This window comes from Mobula hypostoma, chromosome 7 (genome assembly GCF_963921235.1).
Source record: "Mobula hypostoma chromosome 7, sMobHyp1.1, whole genome shotgun sequence".
Taxonomy (NCBI): domain Eukaryota; kingdom Metazoa; phylum Chordata; class Chondrichthyes; order Myliobatiformes; family Myliobatidae; genus Mobula; species Mobula hypostoma.
This window is the reverse complement of record NC_086103.1, coordinates 111599262-111627202: the sequence shown is the minus strand read 5'-3', so window position 1 is coordinate 111627202 and position 27941 is coordinate 111599262. Positions and strand designations below refer to the sequence as shown.

Sequence of the window (27941 nt, the reverse complement as noted above, 5' to 3'; positions counted from 1 at the left end):
TGCAACTAATATCTCTAAAAGAAACTAGTTTATCTGATTATTATTGCATTGATGTTTGCAGAAATTCAAACATTACAACAATATGTCAAAAAGCAATTGATTGATTATAAAATCATTTCAGATACTAGCTGATGAAACTCCGTGAAGTCTGCTCCACAACTTTAAACAAGAACTCAGGCATTGCAGCAGAGATCATGTACAACATGCTTTCTACTTTCTCATAGAAGTTAATATCTTGCTAAAATAATCCTGTGCAAAACTTACAAATTGCAGTAATGTGCCAAAAGCTAATTTAGTATTCATTTTACAATTAATACCATCTGAGCTCTATTTTCTGTGTTACTTAGCTTTTGAACAATGCAGAATTTGTGTTATGCTTTATATTCATAAAGAATGACTGCATGATGTGATGAACTATTATTGATTATCAGACTTATTGATGGATTATAAAAGCAACAATCTCATTAGGGATTGAGACAGAGATAATTTCTCTTTCCTTGCTTCCAGATCTCTTTATTATTACTATTGAATAATAATAATTAAAATATTTTAAAGTTGAATACAATCAGAATATAGCAAATAACCTTTTAAAGTCCTGCAGTCTTTCCTTCTTAGTGAAAGATTTTTATTCCAGGATTGATGGAAATATTCATTATGTTATGGATCATAATTCGGTTGCTGACATCCCAGCCATTGATTGGAACTTAAAGTGTGCACAATTTCTTTCCTCCAGAAGTCATACTCATAGATCTGTGGCCCACTGAAGAAGTAAACCAATCCTAGGGAAAGCCAGGTCGCGTTATTACATTTGAGATAATAATAAAATTGGTCACTTAATTATATTAGTAATCTTTTCTGTATCTTTACAAACATCAGAGGAATTTGTCACCATGTCTGCAATTACCATCATTTTGAAGAGCAGCATCAATCTTGTCATTGACTCCAGACCACCCGCTCCTTATCCATTTTGGATAGCCTTGGTCCACGGCCTTTATTCTTGTATTATAGCTAAGTAGGAGAGATTAAAATACATTCACTGATGACACATTATCTAACATGATCCAGTAAATAAACAATAATGTGCAGTGCCTATCATTTAGAGATCTGAGCTTAAGATTAACTTAAAATTATATTGCAATCATGCAAGGCAAGCTGAGTTAGTATTCATTTTAGAATTAATGATTAGAGGCTTTATTTTCTATTTTTTTTAACAATGCATATTTCTGGACTTGTTTAAGTACAAGAATAATGATGAATTTATATAATTTTGACTTCAGTTACGTCTATGTTACCACATTTATCTTATTGCCTAAGTTAGATGATCTTAAGTTAGAGAATTGGACCAGCATTATTGTGTCTCTGTCATAAGGAGGTGGCTGGGAACGGACCCACGTGCAAGACACAGACACTGAAGTACTAGGGACAGGACTAGGATACAGGGTGAGGGCTAGGACATGACTATGAAAACCGGGAATCCAGAACAGGACTGGACAAGAGAGCTAGGAGCCAGGGCTTGGACTCCAATCGAGAGACTGGACAAGGACCCAGAATCTGGATCTTGCCTCTGGCTCGGACCCCAGAACTAGACAAGGATGTGTCTTGGCTGGCAGGCAGGACGAGGCTGGAGTCTTCAGGCTTGAGGTGAGGCTTGAGACCAGAAACCCGAGGCGAGGCTTGAGACCAGAGACTCGAGGTGAGGCTTGAGACCAGAGACTCGAGGCGAGGTTTGAGACCAGAGATTTGAGGCTTGGGGTCTTGAAGCTTAGCTTGGGGTGAGGCTCGAGGCTTGGGGTCTTGAAGCTTAGCTTGGGGTGAGGCTCGAGGCTTGGGGTCTTAAAGCTTGGCTTGGGGCAAGGCTTGGCTAGAGACTTGAGGTGAGGCTCGGCTAGAGACTTGAGGTCTTGTAGCTCTTCCTGGGCAGGGCGCGGTACTCCCAGGCAGGGCGCAGATCACAGATCACCTGGGCAGGGTGCGGATCTCCACCCGATGGAAGCAAGGGACAGGAAGGGACAGAACCCAATGCAGGGTAACGGCAATCTGGCCTGACTTACCTGACGGAGGGCAAGGAACAGGACCCACCACAGGGTAACGGCAATCTGGCCTGACTTACCCGACGGAGGCAAGGGACAGGAAGGGACAGGACCCACCGCAGGGTAACGGCAATCTGGTCTGGCTTACTCGGCGGAGGCAAGGGACCAGAAAGGAGCTAGGTACAGGGTAGCTCTAAGACAAGACTACAGGCGAAGCGAGATGAGAGTTACCGGCAAGACAAGGCAGGGCTTCAGGCGAGGAAACAGAAGGCAGAGGAAGGGATATAAGGAGTAAGGACAAGAACAATCCAGCAGCCACACCTTGGTCTCCGGAGGTATTTATGCAGTCAGCCCCAATGAGAATCAGCTGCCTCAATTAGTGCTCAAACAGGAACAGAAACAGGGTAGACAGGAAAACCTGGAGCAAGGGTTGATGGACCAGACCGTGAAATGGAATGCAGACTTCACTGACAGGACCATGACAGGTCCCCCCCCACCCCACGGGAGCCTCCAGGCGACCAAACAGGCTATCCAGACTATGGACGACCTGGGCGGGTGGGAGGGTATTTAACTGAAGGGAACATCAGGTGTCAAGAGGGCAATGACAGTGTCTGTGTCACAGGGTCCATGGTTGATTGGATCGTTCTGTCATAAGGGGGTGGCTGGGAACGGACTCACGGGCAAGACACAGACACTGAGTTACTAGGGACAGGACTAGGATACAGGGTGAGGGCTAGGACATGACTATGAAAACCGGGAACCCGGAACAGGACTGGACAAGAGAACTAGAAGCCAGGGCTTGGACTCCGAGCCAGAGACTGGACAAGGACCCAGAACCTGGGTCTTGCCTCTGGCTCGGACCCCAGATCTAGACGAGGATGTGACTTGGCTGGCAGACAGGATGAGGCTGGAGCCTTCAGGCTTGAGGCGAGGCTTGAGACCGGAGACTCGAGGCGAGGCTTGAAACTAGAGGCTTGAGGCTTGGGGTCTTGAAGCTTGGCTTGGGGTGAGGCTCGACGCTTGGGATCTTAAAGCTTGGCTTGGGGCTCGGCTCAGCTCGGCTAGAGACTTGAGGTCTTGCAGCTCCTCCTGGGCAGGGCGCCGATGTCCCCCCGACAGAGGCAAGGGACAGAAAGGGAAAGGGGCCACCACAAGGTAATGGCAATCTGGCCTGGCTTACCTGACGGAGGCAAGGGTCAGGAAGGGGCAGAACCACCTGCAGAGTAACGGCAATCTGGCCTGGCTTACCTGACGGAGGCAAGGGACAGGAAGGGAAATAGGTACAGGGTGGCTCCAAGACAAGATTTCAGGCGAGGCGAGAGTTACCGGCAAGACAAGGCAAGGCTTCAGGCAATGCGAGGCGAGACAAGAACTTTAGGTGAGATGAGAGTTACCGGCAAGACAAAGCAAGACTTCAGGCGAGGAAACAAAAGGCGGGGAAGGGATACAAGGAGTATGGACAAGAACAATCCAGCAGCCACGCCCTGGTCTCTGGAGGTATTTATGCAGCCAGCCCCAAAGAGAATCAGCTGCCTCAATTAGTGCTCAACAGGAACAGAAACAGGGTAGACAGGAAAACCTGGAGCAAGGGTCGATGGACCGGACCGTGAACCGGAATGCAGACTTCACCGACCGGACCATGACAGTCTCAGCTGAAAGTGTGGAAAGATTAAACTGTTCATTTTTATTTTTAAGATACAGGTGTATAACTGCAATTTAAATAACTGTTCTTTTTCTCCAATTTTGAAATTTTATTGCATCTTTGACAAGGTGGAATTTCTATTCATGCAAAGGTTCTTTCCATTCCCTAGCTGGACATGAATTGATCAATAACAGTGTAACACTGTTATATGACGTGGTAGAGTTCATAGATTTCGTAGATGCATGGAAACAGACCCTTTGGCCTAACTGGTCCATTGTGACCAAGATGACCCACCCAAGCAAGTCGTACTGGCCAGTATTTGGCCCATAACCTTCTAAACCTACACAATCCATGTACCTGTGCAACTGTCTTTTAAAATGGTTATTGTCTTTCCAATATTTTTTATTAATTTATATATATAAGAATACAGAGTACAGGAAAAAATATATGTCAATACATTAAACTAAATCGCATATAAAGACTCCTTACTCTATATTTGAACATGTCAATTAGTTTGTAACATTGAAAAATAATAATTTTATTATATAAAAAAAATCTAACCCACTACCAAGACCGAAGCTGATTAGTAGAAAAAAAAGAAAAAAGATTGTTAGTCATCATCTGTGCTTTAACAGCAAATCAAAGATTTTGAAAATAATTCAGGAAAGGTCCCCACAATGTTTGAAAGTCTTGATTAGATTCAAAGATTGAACATCAAATCTTCTCTAAATTTAAACATGATATCACGTCACGTAACCATTGGGCGTGAATAGGAGGGGCCATTTCAGCAAAGACTTCCTTCAGGCCATAAGAGACATAAAAGCCAAAATATGCAAATCAGATGGCTCCAAAAATAATATCCTTTCCTCCAACAATACCAAATAAAGCAGTCAAAGGATTAGGCTTGAAATTTACTTTATAAGGTATCAAAAAGGTTTGAAATACTTCTTTCCAATATTTTCCAAGACTTGGATATTTCCAAAACATATGAATGAGTGATGCTTCTCCATTATACTTTTATCACTATACGGAGATGTTTCTAAATAAAAACGAGACAACTTGTCCTTAGTTATATGGGCCCTATGGACCACTAAAATGGTTATTGTACCTGCCTCAATCGTTTCCTTTGGTAGCTCATTCCACATACATACCACCCTTGGTGCAAATGGTTCCTATTAGGTCTTTCCCTTCTCACCTTAGACTTATTTCCTTTAGTTCAGGAGTTCCCAACCTGGGGTCCGTGGACTCCTTGCTTACTGTATTGGTCCATAGCATAAAAATGGGTATGCGTTAGGATATTGATGGCTGCCGTACTATTGGCAAATAAAGACTAGAATCTAGATGGGCAAATGAAACAAAACGGAAAATACATGCCTCCAATACATTTTTCCTACAAAGAAAAATATTTTCTTTGTTTGTTGTATAAATAGTGCTGCATCAATTTGTTTCACATATGGCGGAAGTCCAAATAAGTAAATAGACTGAGATGATTTGTGACTGAGTTTGTTATGTGTGTAGGTCCAGAACTTTGATCCTGAAAGTGAAAAAAATATATAAATTGCATTAAGAATTTGATGGAAGGAAAAAACAAGTGAGGTGCTTAACAGACATCTAATTAATTAGCAATCATTTTACACCCCTACTGAAGCTATATTTTACTGAGAATAAAGTATGTTTTTTTTACCTTGGGATTTGTTCAGATGAACCACAATAATGATTGCCAATTCTTCCATTCAAAGGGATCAAATGTCATGAACAAAAAGGAATTCTTTCATAATATCCCCTGGTTATTACCTTAATCAATTTTAATGCTAACCCATTGCAACATAAATTAGTCTCTAATATGCAGCAAAAGTCTCACCTTTGAAAAAATAAATAATGTCATCTCCAGGAATTTCACAAGCTGCATCGATGTTCGATGGCAGATCTAACCAAATATCTTGGATGGAGCTAACCTTGATATCTGCAGTATGTAGATCTTTATGCCAAAGGGAACTAATCAATAATCATAAAAGAAACGGCTTTTAACTATTTAGGTTAAAATGTTGTTTGAGTACTCATTTAAATCACAATGAATACATAAACTGGAAAAACTTTACCCATTTTTGAAGAGAAAGATATTTCCATAAGCCTTTGTGACAGCATCAAATGATATAGAAGGATCACATGTATCTTGCATCTGCAGCTGTGCAGATTCTTGGTGAGACATTTGTATGGTTCCTGAAAGAGAAAAACAAGTGTTTCGGAAAGAGGGAAGTAGTAATATTACTATAAGACCATATTGAAAAGGTGACATGATTGAGCAAAAGTGCATACACATTTATATTGTTTGTTGAGCTGATGTTTAGAATGTATAAATATGTTTTACATTGCTGACAATATACTGCACATTCTCATTGCATACATTGACATATTTCTTTTAATTTTGTATTTAGTGACCAGAAGCCAGGAAGAAAATGAATAGTATTGGTCCAACTTTCTGTGTTCTATAATATTTCAGAGACATCTAGAATCATGGATAAATTTCAGACATGGAAAATACTTTTTGTTTGGGAAATACTCATTGGAGTTTGGAACTTACATTCCACTCTAAGTTTTAGAAAAACTTTCATTATTAATGAAGTAATTTTGGAGGGAAGTAAGTATAGCAACAGCAGTAAGACCAATGGGATCCTTTGATCAATGAAGACCTTGTGCTTGGTTTCAGAAGATCATAGCTTCAGCACCAATTTCATGATTTTGGGTACCCTGAGACATTTCAGTGAAGTTGTGAGAGAGTGCCAGTCTGTCAGACTGACTAAATAGAGTGACTAAAGACTCGTGCACATTTCTGCAGGTGTACTGTGGAGAGCATTCTGGCTAGTTGCATCACTGCCTGGTACAGAGATGCCAATGCACAGGATTGGAAAGAGCTACAGAGAGATGTAGACTCAGGCAGCTCCATCATGGACACTAGCTTCCCCACCATCAAGGACATTTTCAATGCCTCAAGGAGGAAACATTAACCATGAAAGACCATCACCACCAAGGACATGCCCTTTTTTCAATATAACCATCAGGGAGGACGTATAGGAACCTGAAGATGCATACTCAACAATTTAGGAACAGCTTCTTCCCTTCAGCCATTAGATTTTTGAACAGAAGATGATACCACGAACTCCACTCAATATTTCACCCTTCTCCTCATTCTCTCTTTTCCTATTCCCCATTCTGGTTCCCCTCTTACCCCTTCACTTCTTCTCACCTGCCTGTCACCTCCTGCAGGTACCCTCCTCCTTCCCTTTCTCACTCTCCTCTCTTATAAGATGCCTTCTTTTTCAGTCTCTTACCTTTTCAACCTATCCCTCCCAGTTACTCACTTTCTCCTCTCTCTCCCCCTCCATCATCCTCCTACCTCCTCCCTCACCTGGCTTCTCCTATCACCTATCAGCTTGTACTCCTTCCCCTCCCTCCACCTTCTTCTGGCTTCTTCCCTCTTCCCCTCCAGCTTTGATGAAGGGTCTTGTTCTAAATCATCGACCGTCTATTCATTTCCATAGACACTGCCTGCCCTGCTGAGTTCCTTCAGAATTTTGTCTGTGTTACTCTGGATTTACCTCATTATTTTACTTGCTTTTTATACCATTTATATTTTAAAAATATATTCCTACCGCTACTTACAGTATAGTAATTTTTAGTTATTTCATTTTATTCCTGTCTCAAAACAACAAATTTCATGATATATCAATGATAATAAACCTGATTCTGATTCTGTGGAGTTGAAGAACTGATTTCCCTCTTTAGACAGTTATGAAAAGAATAAATCTCAAAGAAGGGCAGAGTAATTCCTTTACACAAAATACTCTGCAGATGCTGGGATCCAAGCAACACCCACAAGCTGGATGAATTCAGCAGGTCGGGCAGCATCCGTGGAAACCATCAGTCGACGTTTCGGGCCGGAACCCTTCAGCAGTCTCATGAAGGGTTCCGGCCCGAAACATTGACTGATCGTTTCCACGGATGCTGCCCGACCTGATGAGTTCCTCCAGCTTGTTGTGGGGTAATTCCTTTGCCACCCAAACAATGTTCGTCTTCTCTTTCCCCTTGGGAATTTTCTTGGCTTTAAGGACTTTCTTTGACTTTCACTCCAGCTTTGTGGGATCTGAGGTGATGAGGTCAGTGTAGGAACTACAGATTCTTCCATAGATGTGGCAGTAGGTGCTGACAGGATAGCTGGCCAGTTATGTACTGTAATTCACTTCTTTCACCATTTACACAGGGTTTCTGTGTATTCTCAATAGGTAGACTCGAACTTATGCTCTGATAAGTTTACTTGGCTCTGCACTGAATTATGAGTCTCAGACTCTCTTTGCGGCCTTTAGTTCAGAACAATATTATTCTGAACTAAATCACATTATTATTGTTGCCAATGATTTGTTTTTTTTTCTCTCTCCACATTCAGTATTCAATGGTCATTTTTTGTTTATGTGCTCTTTTGGGTTTCTTTGTTTCGTGGCTGCCTGTCAGAAGACAGATCAGAGGGTTGTAAAGTGAATACATACCTTGATAATAAATATACTTTGAAATTTGAAATTTGAACCCAGATGCTCCTCTCCACCTTGAGCAGTCCTGGGCTAGAGATTCAGGAGTCAATAGGAGCACCTTCATGAATCATTTCATATGGCATTATTTTCTAGTGACAGAGCTGAGAGTAAGTTGTATGTTCTAGGAGTCTGCTGTTGGATATGTGAACAGTATAGTCTACTCAATACACCAGACTGAATGTAACTAGGAGCCTAATGCCCATGATGTTGGCCTGTGAGAGTTCATTGACATTGGTTCACTTATCCTTCTGGTGAATATAGATGATTTTGTGTAAAGAAAAGTTTTGATATCTTCAGCACCTTGAGATGCCTGCTGTAGGTAGTTCACATCTCTGGAGCATATAAGAAAAGTCATTGCTACCCAATAGATCATGAGCTTTTAGCTAAGTTTGATGCCTTGATCTGCATGTATCCTTTTTCTCAATCATCCAAAATGTCTGCCTGTGCTTTAAAGGCAAATGTGAATATCTCCCACTTTCTGAGCTTTGATCTCTTTGATTGCATTTTCTTATCCAGTCATAGGGTACTACAGCACAGAAACAGGCTCTTTGTCCCGTATAGATATTCTGCCTGGTCCCATCAACCTGCTCTCACGGTCTGGTCCGTGAAGTCCGCATTCCGGTTCACGGTCCAGTCCGTGGATTCCGTGTTCCAGCTATTGCCTTTCTCCCTTGTTCCATTGGGTGCCTTAATTGAGGCAACTGATTCTCATTTTGGGCTGGCAACATAAATAGCTCTGGGGTCCCGTGATTCCTCGCTGGACCATCCTCAGCAGTAACCTCATCTGTAACCTCGCTAGTAACCTCGCTGGAGCGGGTCCGTCAAGTTAACCCTCCGGACTGAGACTGGAGCCGCTGTCTGTAGTTCCTGGGCCACGTCTAGGGCTTGCCGCTACTTGGAGCCTTTTCATGTCAAGATAAAGAACAGTCTAACGTTGTGTGGATTTGTCTCTCCGTGTTGTCTCCTCTGCTGGATAGGTCCGGCCGTTTGCCGCTACCCTGACTGGAGAACGTGTTGGGCATGTGGCCAGTGGTTAAGGCGTTCGTCTAGTTACCTCAAGGTCACTAGTTCGAGTCTCAGCTGTGGCAGTGTGTTTGTGCCCTTGAGCAAGGCACTTAATCACACATTACTCTAGTCTGTGCGAGGAGTGGCACCCCACATAGACTTCCAATATGCGCCTCGTAAGGCATGAAATTGCCCAATGCAGGCCTGTCATGGTCTGAGTCGATGTTTCCTCCCCCTCCCTCCCTCCCTGACTGGAGAACAGTCTCAGTGTTCAGTGTCCTGTGTCTAAGAAGAGTCCCGCCTCTATGTCCTGTGTCCAAGGAGGAGCCCCGGCTCAGTGTTCCATGTCCTGTGTCTAAGAAGATTCCCGGCTCTATGTCCCGTGTCTAAGGAGGAGCCCTGGCTCAGTGTTTTGTGTCCTGTGTCTACGTCAAGTCTGTTCCAAGTGCAAGTTGAGAGTCAAGTACCCAGTCCAAGTCAAGAGCCAAGTCCCAAGTCCAAGTCAAGAATCAAGTTCCAAGCCAAGTCTGAATCCAGTCTAAGCCAAGTCCTAGTTCTAGTCAAGAGCCAAATCTAGACCCAGGTACTGAGTCCTTGCCAAGACCCAAGTCCTGAGTCATGACCTGAGCTCCCTGTGAAGTTCAAGTCCCAAGTCCAAATCCAGGTTTTCTGGTTTGTCACTCTTCGTCTACCATCGTGTTATCATTTTGTCCTTGCTCCTTGGCTTCATTAGCATTCTTAATAAACATAGTCCAGTTCCTAGTACTTCATTCTCTGTGTCTTGCATTTGGGTCCGCTTCCATTGCCCCGTTATGACAGAACAGCCCAGTCAAACATGGACCCGACGACACAGACACTGTCGTTAAACTCTCGCCATCCAGGGCTCCCTCTTGTTGAAACCCCCACCCCCCACCCGCCTGTTGAATCTCCAGGAGGTTGCCATGGCAGGGGGGTGGGGGGTGTTACTGTCACAGTCCAGTCTGTGAAGTCCCCATTCTGGTCCATGGTCCGGTCTGTGGATTCTGTATTCCGGCTATTCCTTTTTTCCCTTGTTCCATTGGGCGCCTTAATTGAGACACCTGATTCTCATTTCGGGCTGGCAACATAAGTAGCTCTGGGATCCAGTGACTCCTCACTGGACCGTCCTCGTCAGTAACCTCGCTGGAGTGGGTCCGTAAAGTTAACCCACTGAAGTGAGACTAGATCCGCTGTCTGTAGTTCCTGGGCCATGTCTAGGGCTTGCTGCTGCTTGGAGCCTTTTTGTGTCAAGATAAAGAACAGTCTATCTTTGTGTGGTTTTTTCTCTCCGTGTTCTCTCCTCCGCTGGGTATGTCCAGCCGTTTGCTGCTACCTTGAGTGAGGATCGGTCTCAGTGTTCCATGTCCTGTGTCTAAGAAGAGTCCCAGCTCTATGTCCTGTGTCCAAGGAGGAGCCCTGGCTCAGTGTTCCGTGCCCAGTGTCTAAGTTAAGTCTGTTCCAAATCCAAGTCGAGAGTCGAGTCCCAAGTCCAAGGCGTGAGTCAAGTCCCAAGTCCAGGTCAAGAGTTAAGTCCCAAGTCTAAGTCAAGAGTGAAGTTCCAAGTCCAAGTCGAGAGTCAAGTTCCAAGTCCAAGTCAAGAGTCAAATTCCAGTCTGAGTCCAGTCCAAGCCAAGTCCGAGTTCTGGTCAAGAGCCAAGTCTAGACCCAGGTACCAGGTCCTGAATCATGACCTGAGTTCCCTGTCCAGTTTAGGTCCCAAGTCCAAGTTCAGGTTCTCCGGTTTGTCATTCTTTGTCTACCTTCGTGTTATCATTTTGTCCTCGCTCCTTGGCTTCATTAGCATTCTTAATAAACATAGTCCAGTTCCTAGTACTTCAGTGTCTATCCCTTGCATTTGGGTCCGCTTCCATCACCCCGTTATGACACCTGCACCTGGACCATAGCCCTCCTTAATCCTCCCATCCATGTACTGACCTAATTTTTTTCTTAAATGTTGAAATCAAACCCACATCCACCACTTGCACTGGCAACTCATTTTACACTCTTACCATCCTCTGAGTGAAGCAGTTTTCCCTCGTGCTTCCTTAAATATTTCATGTTTTACTCTTGTAATGAAAAACCAAGTTATCAGAAGATTGATGCTGATGAGAGAGATAAGAAAGACAAAGGGAGAAGCGTTCAAAATGTTAATGAGAGAAGAGAGAGATTAATGAAAAGAAACACAGTTCCGAGTATTGACAGACCGGTTGCTTTGAACCTGAACTATTTGAAATTTGATGGACAGGCGATACTCCAGCAGGGGGATAAAAGGAACAGGTTCGCTAAGGCACGACAGACACCATGAGATCACGAGATAACGAGACCCTGGAAAAGTGGTGTGCCCCCACAAGTTGGTGGCAGTTCGGAGGTCTGGTTGTGGGACCGACCATAGATGCACAGGGTGAAAAGTTACGATCGGCGGGAACCTGGTGTGTGTGTCTGCCCTTGCCTGGGTGCCGGGTTCACTGCGGAAGAACGATCGTATCCGGAACGGAGGGGTCACAGTCGGTGACCTCCGAAGACAGTTAAAAGGCTCGCCTGAAAGCTAACTGTGGGGAACATCAAAGGTCTGTTGAATCGAAATTGGCATTCGCTCTCCCTCTCTCCAATGGCACAACAGCGATTACTGCGAACTGTATTCAGCTGAACTGAACTCTGCGTCACTTGAGACTGATCATTTTACCCCTAGACTGCGATAGAGCTTGATTGATTCCTATTATCCTAGTTCTGTGTACATGTGTGTTTTATCATTGCTAACCTGTTGCATTTATATCCTTACGATTAGAGTACTGTGTTACTTATTTCTTTAATAAAACTTTCTTAGTTCCAGTAATCCAGACTCCAACTAAGTGGTCCATTTCTGCTGGTTTGGCAACCCAGTTACGGGGTACGTAACACTCTTACCCTATGACCTTTAGTACTCGTCTCTCCTAGCATCAGTGGACAAAGCATGCTTGCATTTACCTTATCTGTACCACCCGTATTTTTGCTTGGCTCTATCAAATTTCATCTCATTCTCCTGCACTCTGGGGAATAAATTCCTAACCTGTTCATCCTTTCCCTATAATTCAGGTCTTAAGTCCAAATTCTCTCTAGACTCTTTCAATCTTATTGATACCGTTCCTGTAGGTAGGTGACTAAAACTGTACACAACTCTCCAAGTTAGGCATCAACATCATTTTATACAATTTCATCATCACATTCCAACTCCTGTACACAGAACATTGATTTATGAAGGCTAATGTGCCAAAAGCTCTCTTTACGTCCCTACCTACCTGTGATGCCACTTTCATGGAATTATGGATCTGTATTCCCAGCTCACATTTCTCAGTGCCCTGCTGTTCACTATGTAAATTCTACCCTGGTTTGTCCTCCAAGGTACAACACCTGGAGATTCTGGGGAAGTAATCAGAACCAGGAGACCATATTTAAGACTGATATCCATCCCTGATACAGCAATGCAATTAAAAATTCCTTGGAATGAAGCTATAAAGGAGCAATTTCTATTAAAAACTTTTTAAAAATGCAGAAATTCAAAAGTCCAGAAACTAGGTAACTGAGGAAGATTTTAAGCAATGCATCTATTATCTCTGCAGCCATCTTCTCTGGGAGGATTGGTATATTAGACCCTTCCACATTCTTTAAATTATGCCTTTCTTTTGTCCACTGTAAGCATTGTAGAATATCTCATCCAGGTCTATATTGTTGTGAATAATTTTTCTTATCCTGAAAGAATCTACTATTGTTTTCACTACTCTATTGTAACTTGACATTCTTACAGAATTATTTTTGCATTTCTTGCTGTTTATTTTAATGTATTTTTGCCTTTTTACAATTAGATTTTATTTTAAAGTTTACACTTAGTTAGCATTGGGAAGGGTACTTTTCCATGGAGTCTCTAATTTTTTACTCAGAATGATGAAATTTCTTAATCCACCTTCCTGCATAACTGATTCTGTTTATATTTCAAAACAATACTTTTATACTTAAGATTATTATATTTAAGTTCAATGTACAATACTATCACAATATGAGCACTCTTCCAACCTGAAATATCTACCAGTCAAGTGTCATCTATTTTATCTGCCAGTGGAGTTTTGCACTGTCATCCTGGTAGCAGTATACATTCCACCTCTGGCCAACATCAGGCAGGCACTGGAGGAGCTGAGCACTGTGATAAAACAGCCATCAAACAATGCACCCTGATGCCTCCCCTGTTATTATGGGGGATTTATTGTGCTTGGAAGTAGGTACAGAGGAGATGTCAGGTGTAAGTTGTTTTTAAAAAAGATGCAGAGGGTGGTGAGTGCATGGAATGGGCTGCCAGTGATGGTGGTGGAGGTGGAGACGATAGGGTCTTTTAAGAGACTCCTGGACAGGTACATGGAGCTCAGAAAAATAGAGGCCTATGGGTAACCCTAGGTAATTTCTAAGGTAGGGTCATGTTCAGCACAGCTTTGTGGGCTGAAGGGCCTGTGTTGTGCTGTAGGTTTTCTATGTTTCTATGTTTCTTTTTCACCAACATATCACCTGTGAACCAGAAGATCCAACACACTTGACCAATTGGCTACTGTTATACCACCACCAAGAATATTTACTGTGCCATCCCTCGCCCACACTTTGGAATGTCCGATCACCTGGCTGTACTTCTACTCCTGTTTTAAAGGCAGAGACAAAAGACCACAGCACTAGTAGTGAGGACCAAGAAGGAATGGCCAAGGGAGTGCTTACAGTACTATATTGAATTGGTGGACTGGACAATATTCAGGGATTCATCTTCAAATCTAAAAGAATACGCCATAAACATCATCGACTTCATCAAGTCATGAATGCGTGCCTTTAAGAACATATACCCAAACCAAAAGCCATCGATGAACCAGGAGATTTGTTATCTGCTGAGGGCTAGATCTGTGGCATTCAAGACTAGTGATCCATAACTGTACAAGAAATCCAGGTACAACCTATAGAAGTTTATTTTAAGAGCCAAAAAACAGTTTCATTTGAAGTTGGAGATGGAATTGGATGCACGTCAGTCCTGGCAAGGTTTTCAGGCAGTTACTTCCTACAAGGCAAAACCTAACATCATGAATAGCTCTGATGGTTCACTCCCAGATGAGCTCAACACCTCCTAAGCACACTCTGAAAATGAGATTAAAACTACTCCTGTGTGAATTCGTGCAGCATCTGGTGACCCTCTGATCTCTCTCTTGGAGGCCAACTTCTGAACACCTTTCAAGAGGGTGAAACCTCTCAACGCATCAAGCCCTGATTGTGTACTCGGCAGGCACTGAAAACTTGTCCCAACCAACTAGCAGGAGTGTTCAAGGACATCTTCAGTCTCTCACTTGTTGGAAGTTGGAAGTTCCGACTTGCTTCGAGAGGGCGATAGTCATGCCAATGCTCAAGAAGAGCAGTGTGAGCTGCCTCAATAGCTCACCCAGTTACACTCACACTTACTGTGATGACGTGCTTTGACAGGTCAGTCACTGACAGAATCAACTTCTCCCAAAGAAAGTACCTAGGCTCACTGCAATTTGTCTAATGCTACAGAAGGTCTACAGCAGATATATAATATCTACTCTCTACTCGGCCTTGGATCACCTGCACAATAGCATTACCTATGTCAGGCTGCTGTTTATTGATTTCAGCTCAGCGTTCAACACCATCATACTGTGAGCTCTAATCAACATGCTCCAAAACGTGGGCCTCTGTCCCTCTGCAATTTGACCCTTGACTTTCTCACTGGGAAACCACAGTCCGTGCTGATCAGAAATAGCATCTCCTCCTTGTTGACAATCAACACTGGTGCACCTCATGGATGCGTGTTTAACATTTCTGAAAATCTATCCTGGGTCCAGCACATTGATGCAATTACAAAGAAAGCAAGACAGTGGCTATATTTCATTAAAGGTTTGAGGAGACATAGTACGTCACCAAACTCGCTTGCAAATTTCTTCAGATGTACTGTGGAAAGCATCCTAACTGGTTGCATCACCATTCGGTATGGAGGGGCCACTGCACTTCATCGACTAAAGGTACAGAAAGTTTTAAACTCAGCCAGCTCCATTATAGGCACCAGCCTCCCCAGAATCCACAACTCCTTCAAATATCAATGATTCAAAACGGCAGCATCTATCATTCAGGACCACCATCACATAGGACATGCCCTCTTCTCATTACTATCATCAAGGAGGAGGCACAGGAGCCTGAAGGCACACACTCAGCATTTCAGGAGCAGCTTTTTCCCCTCTGTCCAGTCAGAAACTGATGACAATGAACCATGAACACCATCTCACTATTTTTATCTTTATTTTTGTTCTTTTTTGCACTACTTATTTACTTTGATTTTTATATATAGTGTATTTCTTATTGTAACTTACAGCTTACGACAATTATGTATTGTACTGTACTGCTACTCACAAAACAACAAATTCCACAACATTTGCCAATAACATTAAACTTGATTCTGATTCTGATTCCAATTCAGTTGTTATCAGACTCTTGAACAGGTCTCTTGTATGATTTCATAAAAAGAATATTACCGCAGAGTTTTAGATTCAACTAAGCAGTTCACTCAAAAAGAATCCAATAAAGAAAGAATAAATGTTGCTCTTAGATAATTTCTCCTTTCAATCTAAGTGTTCTTTCTCATAACCCTGGTTAAAAATGGAGTCTATTACATCAAGATGTTATGGTCACTAACTTAAGTCCATCTTTCCATAAATACAGAAACATATAGTCTTCCTGGAAAGATAAATCTTATAATTCCATAATCAGATAATTTTTTAAAAGACTACTCACTATATTAGATGTGCATCCTGTTTCCCTATTAGCTGCACTTAATTATTACTCAAAAGTTAGGCTTTAATGATTGGAGAATCTATTCTATATCTTTCAAAAAATACTCATTCAGCAAATAATATACCTTTTCTTCAAATAAAAAATATGGGTCCTACCATAGAGAGCATGTATTGCTCTAATATCATCAAAAGAAAGAAAGAATCTGTTTGAAGGTCTTTTGTAATATGTTGGATACATCACAGCAGATCGATATCTGGAATGAGCAAGACCCAGTGCATGACCAAATTCATGTGTTGCAACATGAAATAAGTTGGCACCTGCAAAGAAAATAGTTATTATTGTCACTGAGATAGCGTTGTAACAAGAGAACATTGGAACATTGGCCTTCATAAGTTGAAGTACTGAGTATAAGAGTTGAGATGTTATGTTGAAGTTGTATAGGATGTCGGTGAGGCCTAATCTGAAGTATTGTGTGCAGTTTTGGTCACCCACCTGCAGGAGGATGTCAATAAGCTTGAAAGAGTGCAGAGAAAATTTACAAGGGTGTTGCCAGGACTTAAGGACCTGAGTTATAGGGAAAGGTTGAATAGGTTAGGACTTTATTCACTGGAGTGTAGGTGAATGAGGGAAGATTTGATAGAGCTATATAAAATTTAGAGGGGTATAGATAGGGTAAATGCAAGCAGGCTTTTTCTACTGAGGTTGGGTGAGGCTAGAATTAGAAGTCATGGGTTAAGGGTGAAAGGTGAAATGTTTAAGGGGAACATGAGGGAGAACTTCTTCACTCAGAAAGTGGTGAGAGTGTGGAATGAGCTGCCTGCAGAATTGATGGATTCAGGTTCAAATTCAATACTTAAGAGAAATTTGGAGAAGTACATTGATGGGAGGGGTATGGAAGGCTATGGTCCTGGTGCAGATCGATGGGACTAGGCAGATTAATAGTTTGACATGAACTAGATAGACTGAAAGGTTTAATTATTAGTGTAGTGTTCTATGACATGACTGACATATTCAAGTATGGCAGCTACAATTTCTTAGCTACTTTAGAAAATAATTAGAATGCTCTTTGTAAGGCTGAATTCATAAAGATAAAAACTAATTCTTGAACAATTTACTTTATAACCATTTAGCTAAATGGAAGAATAAGTTTATCAGTTAGCATACAATAATCTAAATAATCTTATTATTTTAGGAAAATTGTAATTGTTGAAGAAAAAAAATCTGAGATTAACTCAGATCGTCTCTGCCATTTCAAATTGAATGAAATAAATCCAATCAACTCAATGTTATGGAAACTAAATACTAATCAAGACCAGTGTTTGATATTTGTGTGGTATTTTCTTGCACAGCTTTTACATTATAGAAACAGGATATTTGACATGACAAATTCACATCAGTTTTTATACTGTGTTTGCTCCTGTCCTTAATCTAATCCTGTGAACATGTTTAGTTCTTCCTTACTTAAGCATTTATCTCAATTCATCTTAATTCCATCTGAGCTGATCAGTTCAACTACTCTTCGTAGTTATCAGTTCTTACAATAACATCTATTTGTTGTTCATGCGGGAAATGTATTACCTTAAAAAGCAAATATATTAACAAGGCAATTGGGCCAATTAATATTGTGCCAGTGTTCAAACTCCCATGTGGTTAACCCTCAGCATAAGTCGTGTAATTCACTAACTTTCATTGTTCCTTACCATTGCGCCTCCATGTCCAATTTTCTTCCCAATCAAAGTGTATATCCCCGCCAATCCCTTTTCCTGGTGAAAATGCATGAGCCAAAGTCCCTCCTCGACCATCAAATGGAAAATTGTCACCATGAACTAGTAACAAATAAGTGAAATGAACAAAAAAGGCAAAATTTTCAAGTTAACTGCAGTTAGAAACCTTCAGGGACCTAGAAGTTGCTTTTCTTCAGCGATTTATCAACCATTGTAGTCAAATAATTTCTAAGTTTCCTTCCTGGTGCCAGTGTACAATTCAGTATGAGCACAATTCTGCCAACAGAGTTCAAAATATGAAAGTGCAGCTCCAATTTCATGTAATCTACATATTCTCTTTGTAGCTAGAACCAGACCCACCTAATTTTCCTTTCAAGTGGGATTACTACTGTAGAATAACCAGCATTTGATAATCAATAACTCATGCATCACCAAAATGAGATTATGATGGAAATGTCTAATCACTGATAGATCTAAAAGGTCCAACAGTGCCAATTATATCTTTCTTTTGAGATTTCCAGAAATACAGACATTTCTGGGAATGTATGAGAAAAGTTTAATCATTTCTGACAATACTAATACTAATGGGGTTTCTCTAGCACTCAAAACATGATTTTTCGATCCTGGAAGATCTTACAGAGGATTTGGTCAAATCAATATAGGCCATCCTTGTTAGTAAATGGGTTCGATTTTTACAGATATCCTTAAGTTAATTTTGTCCATAAATTGGAAAATACATAAAAATCACTTGATGTGGTTATCAAATCTCTACAGTATAGTAAGGAGATCGGGTCAAAACGCACACAAGGCTGATGAGAAAGAACAATCGGTAAAAGTAGAGAGAGAGAGAAAATTAGTTCTGTTATTTGTACCCTGGTGATGACTTGTACATTGAAATGAGTCAATACAGTTTAAAGGGGTTATCAAAATTGTCAGTTATTTGTTTTTCTTTAAGCCTGCTCTGTAATTTACAGGAAATAGAACCTTCTTGCTGTGTAATTGAGTGTTTCTGTAATTGATAATATCATTTTATATTTCCCAAATTGTGTTGGTATTTTGAAATGGCATTTTCAGATCTGAAGGCCCATTGTTTAATAACACAGATTCTAAAACATCATTGGATTGACTTACAAGTAAACAAAAAGAAAAATTCTTAATACTTTTACCAAAATTTAGCTCCTATCAAATGTAAAACATACTGAGTCAAATTAGATATTTAGTCAAATTCGGTCCAGTTTATTTCTCTTTGAAAGCAAAATTCCACAAATTCAGCATAATCTTAACAAATTGCTGGCAACCCTGAAGAATCTATGTAGAAATATTTATGTAGTGTGCCACATATGCCAATGTTTTCCATGCTGAGGCCAGATGGAAGATGGATGAACAACATCTCATATTCCATCTTGGTAGGCTTCCACTTGATGGCATTAACTTTCAGTAACCAATCCTTTTGTCCCCTCTTACCCTCTGCCTTTATTTTCTCTTATCTCTTTGATCCCTTCTCATTCCCCACCCTCACCCTCATGACCTGTACAACACTCTCACATTCCTTTCCGTGTCTCCCCACCTCCTTCCCATTATTCCACAGTCCACTGTCCTTTCATATCAGATACTTTTTTCTTCTGCCCTTTGCCTCCAATACCTAATTCCACCCAGCTTCTCACATTATACCATTCTCTCCCCTCTCCCATCCTCCTGCCTTTCCCCTCCCTCCTGCCTTCGTCCTCTCACTTGCATTCACCTCTTACCTTAAAGTTTGTGCTCCTCTCCCTACCCTTTTATTTTGGCTTTTGCCCTCTTTATTTCCAGTTCTGATGAAGGGTCTCGGCCCAAAACGCCGACAGTTTATTTCCCCCCATAGATGCTTCCTGACCTACTGAGTTCTTTCTGTATTTTACGTAGGTTGCACTCGAAATGTTTTTAAGCTCAGGATTCCATAGATTGATTACTAGAAATAATGGAGAAAAAGCAGAGGAGGCCCACAGAAAGTTCATCTCCTAGCATCTTTCGAGAGATTCTATTCCTAAATAAATATACACATTGCACATTCAAATTACATCTAACTCCACTGTTTAGAACATAGAACAGTATAGCACAATACAGGCCTTTCAATCCATGCTATTGTACTGATCTTTTAACCTACTCGAGATCAACTTAACCACTCCCTCCTACATAGCTCTCAGTTTTTCTAACATCCATATGCTTATCTAAGAGTCTCTTAAATGTCCATAATGTATCTGTCTCTACCACCAAACCCTAACAGTGTGTTCCATATACTTACTATTCTCTGTGTATAGAACCTACCTCTTACACTCTCCCGTGCTTCCTTCCAATCACCATAAAATTATGTTTCTCACACTAGCTGTGGTGATATCACGTGTCACGTGTAAGAACGGGATTGGACTGAGTCGGGAGCATGAGCAGAAATGACAGAATGATCTAGAAACTGTATGTTAAAGACGTGCTTGCTGTTTGCTGTTGTAAATAAACGTTCTAGTTTTAATTCTTCCAGAATATGGTTTGTTCTTATAACCCATGGTACGTGTAAAGAACAGAACATGGTGTCAGAAGTCAGTCTGGAAGAATAATTCGTTTGGCTAACACGGGAGAAGCAAACATAATCGAAAAAAGAGAGCTAACTTTTTTGTTGTTTGCTAACAGCTTTAAAAATGGAAGTTTTGCAACCCCCATCAACGCTTTAGCTGACTGGAAACATAACTGAAAACTTGAAAAGATTTAAACAGCGTTTTGAAATTTATTTATCAGCAATTGGAGCAGAAAATAAAACAGAAAAAGCGAAAGCAGCGATCCTACTCCACGTAATAAGGGTGACACAATTGAGGTATATGACCATTTTACTTTTGAAAATGGAGATAATTTGAATCTAAAAGCGATAATCGACAAATTTGACGCATTTTGTATACCGAAGCGTAATGTGACGTATGAGTGCTATAGATTTTTCAAATGTCAGCAGAGACCTGGTCAAACGATTGATCAATTTGTTATGGAATTGAGAAACCACAGTAAAAGATGCGAGTTTGCAGAGCTTACAGGCTCTCTCATGAAAGACAGAATAGTTTGCGGCATTCTGGATAATGGTCTGAGAGAAAGACTGTTAGAACAAGATTTGAATTTGGAAAAAGCTGTGGCACTCTGCAAAGCTTCTGAGACTGTGATGTCACAGGCTAAAGAGCTTTTTATTGAGAACTGCAACGTACACGCTGTGCGCAAACATATTAGAAAAAATAATAAAACAGCAATGGAACCGACAGAGAACAAGGTGTCATCTGAAAGAAAAAAGCTTTGTGATTACTGTGGGCGGGAGCACCGACCTAAAAAGTGTCCAGCGTATCGGAAAATGTGCAACAACTGTGGTAAGAGTAATCATTTTTCACACTGTTGCAGAAGCAGAAAGGAAATAAAACATGTAAATGCAGTGCTTGAAAATGAATGCGGGGAGTTTTATATAGATGTGCTATGTGGAAACAAACAAAGTAAGAATGGTTGGACTATTCCATTGCAAGTGAACCACAACATTATTCTGTTTAAATTGGATACTGGAGCACAAGTAAATGTTCTTGCAGAATCTGACTTTAATGTATTAATGCCAAGACCAAAATTACATCAGACAAATATAAAAGTGATTGTGTATTCAGGTGCAGACATTCCGTTTAAAGGAACGTGTGTGGCAAAAGAATCACACAAAAATATTGAGCACATACTTTCATTTGTGGTAGTGCCAAAAATGTACAGTCAATATTGGGTTTATCTGCCTGTGAGCAACTGTATTTGGTGAAAAGAGTATTAGTCCTGGACAGTGATGCAGAGTCAGAATACAGTGACTTGATGAAAGAGTATGAGGACTTGTTCAAAGGGCTTGGTTGTCTTCCAGGAGAGCACACAATTAAAATTGACAACACAGTGCCACCCATAGTACATCCATGTAGAAAAGCACCTTTTGCATTACGTGATCAACTGAAAACAGAGCTTGACAGAATGGAACTGTTAGGAGTCATACAAAAAAATTGATGAGTTGACTGAATGGGTCAATTCGCTTGTTATTATTGATAAGAAAAATGGAAGACTGAGGATTTGCTTTGATCCAAGAGCCTTGAATCAAGGCATTAAAAGAGATCATTTCAAATTGCCTACTTGTGAAGAAATTATGTCACAGTTTGCTAATGCAAAGTACTTTAATAAATTAGATGCATCCTCTGGATTTTGGCAACTTAAACTAGATGAACTGAGTTCAAAGTTGTGTACCTTTAACACTCCTTTTGCCAGATACCATTTTCTTAGGTTTCCGTTTGGAATTGCATCAGCTCCTGAAGTGTACCATAAACCATTCACATTCTATATGAGCACATTGAGGTTGTAGATACCTCCAAGGACGATATTATTGTTTGGGGATCATCTAAACCAGAGCATGACGCCAGACTTAGACAAGTCTTAGAGGCAACACGCAATGCAAACCTGAAGCTGAATAAAGACAAACGTCAGCTAGGAGTGACTGAACTTACCTTTGTGGGTGACATCATCAGCAAAGAGGGTGTGCATCCTGATCCATTGAAGGTTTTTGCTATTGAGAACATGCCAAGACCGCAATGTAAAAAGGATGTTTAAAGGTTTATGGGAATGATCAACTACATGGGAAAGTTCATACCCAATCTTTCAGAACAGCTTGCTTCATTGAGGCAGCTAACAGAAAAGAAAAACGAATGGAGCTGGAATCATAAACAGGAGAAGGCATGGCAAATTCTCAAGGAAGTGTTCACCAAAGAACCTGTGTTGAAATTCTATGATGCTGAGAGACCCATCAAAATCTCATGTGATGCATCTCAAGCAGGCTTAGGGGCAGTATTACTCCAGAAACATGATCAGGAGTGGCTACCACTGGCATATGCATCTCGTTCATTATCTGATCCAGAAACAAGGTATGCCCAAATTGAAAAAGAGTTGTTCAGCATTATGTTTGCTTGTGAGAGATTTCATCAGTTTGTGTCAGGACAATCTATTGATGTTGAAACCGATCATAAGCCTTTGATTGCATTGTTTCACAAACCTTTAAGTGACTGTCCTTTGCGAATTCAGCGAATAATGATCAAATTGCAAAGATATGCGTTGAATGTGTCATAAACATCTGGAAAATTCATGTACACGGCTGACACACTTTCCAGAGCTGTGGATCCGACAATAAAAAGGAACGTTATTGATGTTCAGGTATTTATTGATACAGTTTCATAGAAACTGTACCTGTTGCTCCCAAAAAGTTGGAACTGCTGCAACTTGAGACAGAGAAGGACAAAATTCTCAGTCAGGTTATACAAATGGTGATGGATGGAAGGCCAGATAATAGGCATGACTGTACCTCAGAAGTACAAGAATATTGGAACCACAGATCAGAACTTTCTGTTGTGGATGGGATATTGTACAAAGGTAGCAGAATTGTGATTCCTAAAAGTCTCCGAAAAAAAATGTTTGGGAAAATTCATGAAGGCCACCTAGGTATTGAAAAATGTAAGAGAAGGGTGCGAAAAGTGATGTTTTGGCCCAGGATGAATCAAGAAATTGCAGAATCGGTGTCTTCTTGTCAAATATACTTTAAATACCAACCTAGCAACCCTAAGGAGCCACTGCATCTACATCCTAATCCTCAGAGACCTTATCAGAAGGTAGGCATTGATCTTTTTGTAACTGACAATAAAGATTATCTATTAATAACAGATTTCTACTCATTGTATCCTGAAGTGTGTGGTTTGAGCAGAACAACAGCAGAGAACGTAATTACATGCATGAAATCAGTTTTTTCTAGACATGGTGTACCTGATGAAGTTTTCACGGACAATGGTCCACAATTCAGTGGTGAATGTATGAGACATTTTGCTCATGAATGGGGCTTTATTCATACAACATCCAGTCCATTTTTTCCCTCAGTCCAATGGATTAGTTGAGAAGTTGGTAGGAATTATCAAGAAACTGATGCACAAAGCAAGAGATAGTGGAGGTGATTTTTATAAAGCTGGCGAGTCATTCTCCTGTTCATGTACATGTAGAACGCCTTGGGTTTTCCCTTAATCCTACTCATCAAGGACTTCTCATATTCCCATCTAACTCTACTAATTTCTTTTTTAAGCTCCTTTCTGGCTACCTTGTAACTCTCTAGATCCCTGTCTTATCATTGCTTCCTAAACCTTAAGTACGCTTCCTTCTTTCTCTTGACTAGATGTTATATGTCTCTTGTCAACCATGGTTTCTTCACCCTATCATTTTCCTTGCCTCAGAAGGGCAAACCGATCTAGAGCACCTTTCAAGTGCTCCCTAAACAACCTCCACACTTCCCTTGTATATTTCCCTGAGAACATCTGTTCCCAATTTACGCTCCCATGTTCCTGACTATTTGTATCATAATTCACCTTCCCCCAATTAAATATGTTCTTATACCGGCTGCTCCTATTCCTACCCAAGGCTATGCTAAAGTTGTGATCACTGTCTCCAAAATGCCCACCCACTGAGAGATCTGTCACCTGACCATGTTCATTCCCTAGTATTAGATCCAGTGTGTCCTCTTTTTCAGCTGGCCTGTCCACATATTGTGTCACGAATATTTCCTGGATAGACCAAGCAAATTCTGCCCCATTAAAACCTTTTGCACTAAGGAGACACCAATCAATATTAGGGAGCTGAAGTCACCCTTGAAAACAACACTGTTATTTTTGAACCTTCCCCCAAAATCTGCCTCCCAATTTGTTGCTCGGTGTGTCTGTTGTTATGGGGATGCCTATAGAATGCTTCCAATAGAATGATCACTCCCTTCCTGTTTCTGACTTCTATATACACTGACTCAGTAGACAATCACTCCACAATGCCCTCCCTTTCTGCAACTGTGATACTACCCTTGATTAGCAATGCCACTTCTCCACCTCTTTTCACCTGTCTTGCTGTCCCTTTTGAAACACCTAAACTCCAGAAACCAGCAGCTATTCCTGCTCTTGTGACAACCAAGTCTCTGTAGTGGCACCAATGTCATACTTCCACATTCTGATCCATGCTTTATGTCCATCAACTTTCTTTCTGATGCTTCTCACATGTAAAGTAGACATATCTCAACCCATCCAACTGACAGTATCTATGCCCCATCCACTGCCTCATAGTCTCTCTACACATTGAATCTACCTTTACACTAATTGCTCCAACATTTGACCTATCATTTTGGTTCCCTATCCACCTGCCAGCCTAGCTTAAATCCTCCACAACATGTCTAGCAAATCTCCCAGCAAGGACATGGGTCCCCTATGAGTTCAGGTGTAACCCATCGCTCTTTCTCCAGAAGAGATTCTAATAATCCTCAAATCTGAAGCTTTGCCCCTTGCACCAGTTCTTCAGCCATGCACTCAACTGCCAAATCAACCTATTCTTACCCTCACTAGTGCATGGCACAGGCAACAATCCAAGCCCTCAAGGTTCTGCTTTCTGTTGCTTCTGGGGTCAACCTAAGTAGCAGATCTAGGGTGATCTTGAGTCATCAAGGATGCTGATGTTTCAGAGCTTTCCTTGAAAGTTGGGTAAGACCGACTTCTAACATATATTCTTTTTAAACCAGTGAATACATATCAGGAAATCGGTATGTGCTATAGACAATATGTGTTTGGTTTTTCTAACCTTTAGAATGACAAAAAACACTTGTACAGAGTGTTACATTATCAACATTAACATTAAAATTTACAAAGAACTTAAAGAAATAAAACTGAGAAAGCACAAAAAATATATTATAGTCCAACAGAAATGATTAAAGATATGGCATCATGTGACTTTGTGTCTGTGATTTTTTTCAGAAGATAGTTGTCAGCCAGGATCACTGGAAAATCTATCAATCTATTGGTGGTTAGCCAAAGATTACTGTCATCTTCTCCTGGCATGTTATTACTTTAAGTGAGAGTGAAATGGCCACACTTAAAAAAGGCATTTGGCATTTGAATTAAAAATGTTGCATATTACATCTGATAGTTATATGACAAGCATGACAAATCCCTGAACATTAAGTGACAACCACATAAATTGGATAAGATACTGTGGATATGTTAAATGTGATATACTATTTTACATAGGTGGTAATATATCTTTAATAAACCTTAATTATTTCATTATCAATATTTTTACTTTATAGCCAATAGTTAATGTTACAGTTCCAATTCTTTGAAAATCTGTGGAAACACTGCTATGTGCTACGTTTTAGACAATTGTACTGTTTATTGGAGATTTTCCTGTTATTCCATTCCATTGTTACCCTCTCCAGCAGCATTATTCCATAAATTCCTCAAGTTACCTCTAAAGCAACAACATATTAAATTCAACTCAAGCGCTGAATAAGCATATATGATGTTAATTATAAGAATTATATTTATATAATTATATATATGTATATTTATAAGAATATAGTTTTATTTAAATTTTGTCTATAAAACAATGTTGATAGTTATAAACCTGAAATCTTAAAACTCTTTGTATTTCTATAGATTTGCCTAACCTGCTGAGGTATTTCCATAATTTCTGTTTTATTCTACTAAACAGCGGAATTATTGTGAGTAAATTTAAAGAAAATAAGTAATCTGTAAAATATTTGATAAGCTATTCTCTTGTCAACAGTATACAAATTTAAAAGCAGTAACATACCACGTGTTTCGAATGAAATCATGATATCAGCTTCAGTATTGAAGACTCTGACAAGATTCAGTGGGATTACTTTTTGCCAAATATTCACAGCCCTCCATATAGCATATTCTATTTCAAAGAAGCTTAGTTGAGGTATGTAGTTCACCACACTTTAGGAAGAAAAACATGTGTTATGTCATTGTACTTGGATTTTTGAACTAAAACAGTAATCAATACAAAGCGAGAATTCTTCACCTATATGTGACGAATGCTTTATTCCATCGAGGTTTCCCAGGATAGAGGCTATATGAAGCAAGATCAGGAACTCCACATCGAGGCACTGTCATTAATTCAATCGTTGCACGATCCAGTTTTCCTGTTACCAGCAGTCCATAGAATTCCTGCACCTCTTTAATTTTTTTTGGAAGGGAGCCTTCACTTTGAATGAGGCTTTCAGAACCATCTTCTAATGTGAAGAACTGCTTAATATATTTCTGTTTGAAAGAATGAAAGTTAAGACCAAAGCTAGCACATAAAATTATCCTGTTATTACAAGTAAAGGAAAAATTACCATGATATCCAACTTAGTAATTTAAGCATGCTTGAACTTAATTGATAAACATCTCAAACCTGTGCATAGTATAAATCACTTTGAGTGATTTCATTCTCTTCATCATGAGGATAAACAGGCAAAGATAAAACTGTATTCGCAAAAAGAAAATTTACTGACAAAGAAAGACACTTCATCTCCACAGCTGCTTCTTAAGGAAAGAATAACCTCTTAAAGCTACTTGAAATCTTTTCTGCAGTTAATTGTTCAATTGTCATCATTATGGTTTAATTCTTACCAATGAAAGACAACATTAATGGATTACGTTTTTATTGGCAAGAAAATGATGTAGTAATAATTGTTCATTAAAAAAGTACAAACCCAAGCTAACATGCAATTATTCTGATTGCTGCCTCTGGCAGATATCTGACAGAAATGGTAATTAGGGATGTCTTGGATTATTCACATGTTCTGAGATATCTTTTTAGAGGCAAAGTGACTAACATTTGTGATACATGGTAATGCAAAAACAGTACTGCTGTCATTTGAATGCAAAGTACCCAGGCGAGGCTCATTCACATGCATAGAAAGAATAACATAGAACATGTACTTCAATACAACTAGATGAATGCAATATGAAAATTTGGAGACTGATGAACTGCTGTTCTCAATTGTTTCAGTCAGTCAATGCAAACAAAATAATACTGAAGTAAGCACACACACATGGCCCTCAATACCAAGTGCACTTCCTTCACTTGTTTGAATTGAAGATGACGGTGAATTTTATCATCAATGTCCACCTTCACCAAAAGGTGATACTATGATGTGCGAAATGGCCTATGTTTCTAGAATCTTGCCACAGATTGGTATTTCCACAGTCTCAGTAGTGCTCTACAAAGGAATAATCTGACAACATTCAGCTGGAGGGCATTAACTTTC

At 40.3% G+C, this 27941-nt stretch overlaps 1 protein-coding gene across 1 annotated transcript; it reads right to left on the bottom strand.

Moving 5' to 3' along the window:
• Positions 1-657: 657 nt before the first annotated feature.
• LOC134349935 (matrix metalloproteinase-20-like) lies at positions 658-27199 on the bottom strand. Its single transcript, XM_063054890.1, has 10 exons — positions 27083-27199; positions 26708-26946; positions 26474-26622; positions 17780-17905; positions 16235-16396; positions 5772-5892; positions 5534-5667; positions 5056-5206; positions 905-1008; positions 658-779 (listed from the first exon to the last, which is right to left on the bottom strand). Exons 1-10 carry the CDS (start codon positions 27197-27199, stop codon positions 658-660), a joined length of 1425 nt encoding a protein of 474 aa, XP_062910960.1.
• Positions 27200-27941: the final 742 nt, after the last annotated feature.

Coding starts and splice junctions, on each gene's coding strand:
- LOC134349935 (XM_063054890.1), bottom strand. CDS start 27,199: ATGAAGTGTCTTTCTTTGTCAGTAAATTTTCTTTTTGCGAATACAGTT. Junction 17,906..26,473: donor GATTTCATTCGAAACACGTG/GTATGTTACTGC, acceptor ATTTGTTACTAG/TTCATGGTGACAATTTTCCA. Junction 5,668..5,771: donor ATCTTTCTCTTCAAAAATGG/GTAAAGTTTTTC, acceptor ATTATTGATTAG/TTCCCTTTGGCATAAAGATC.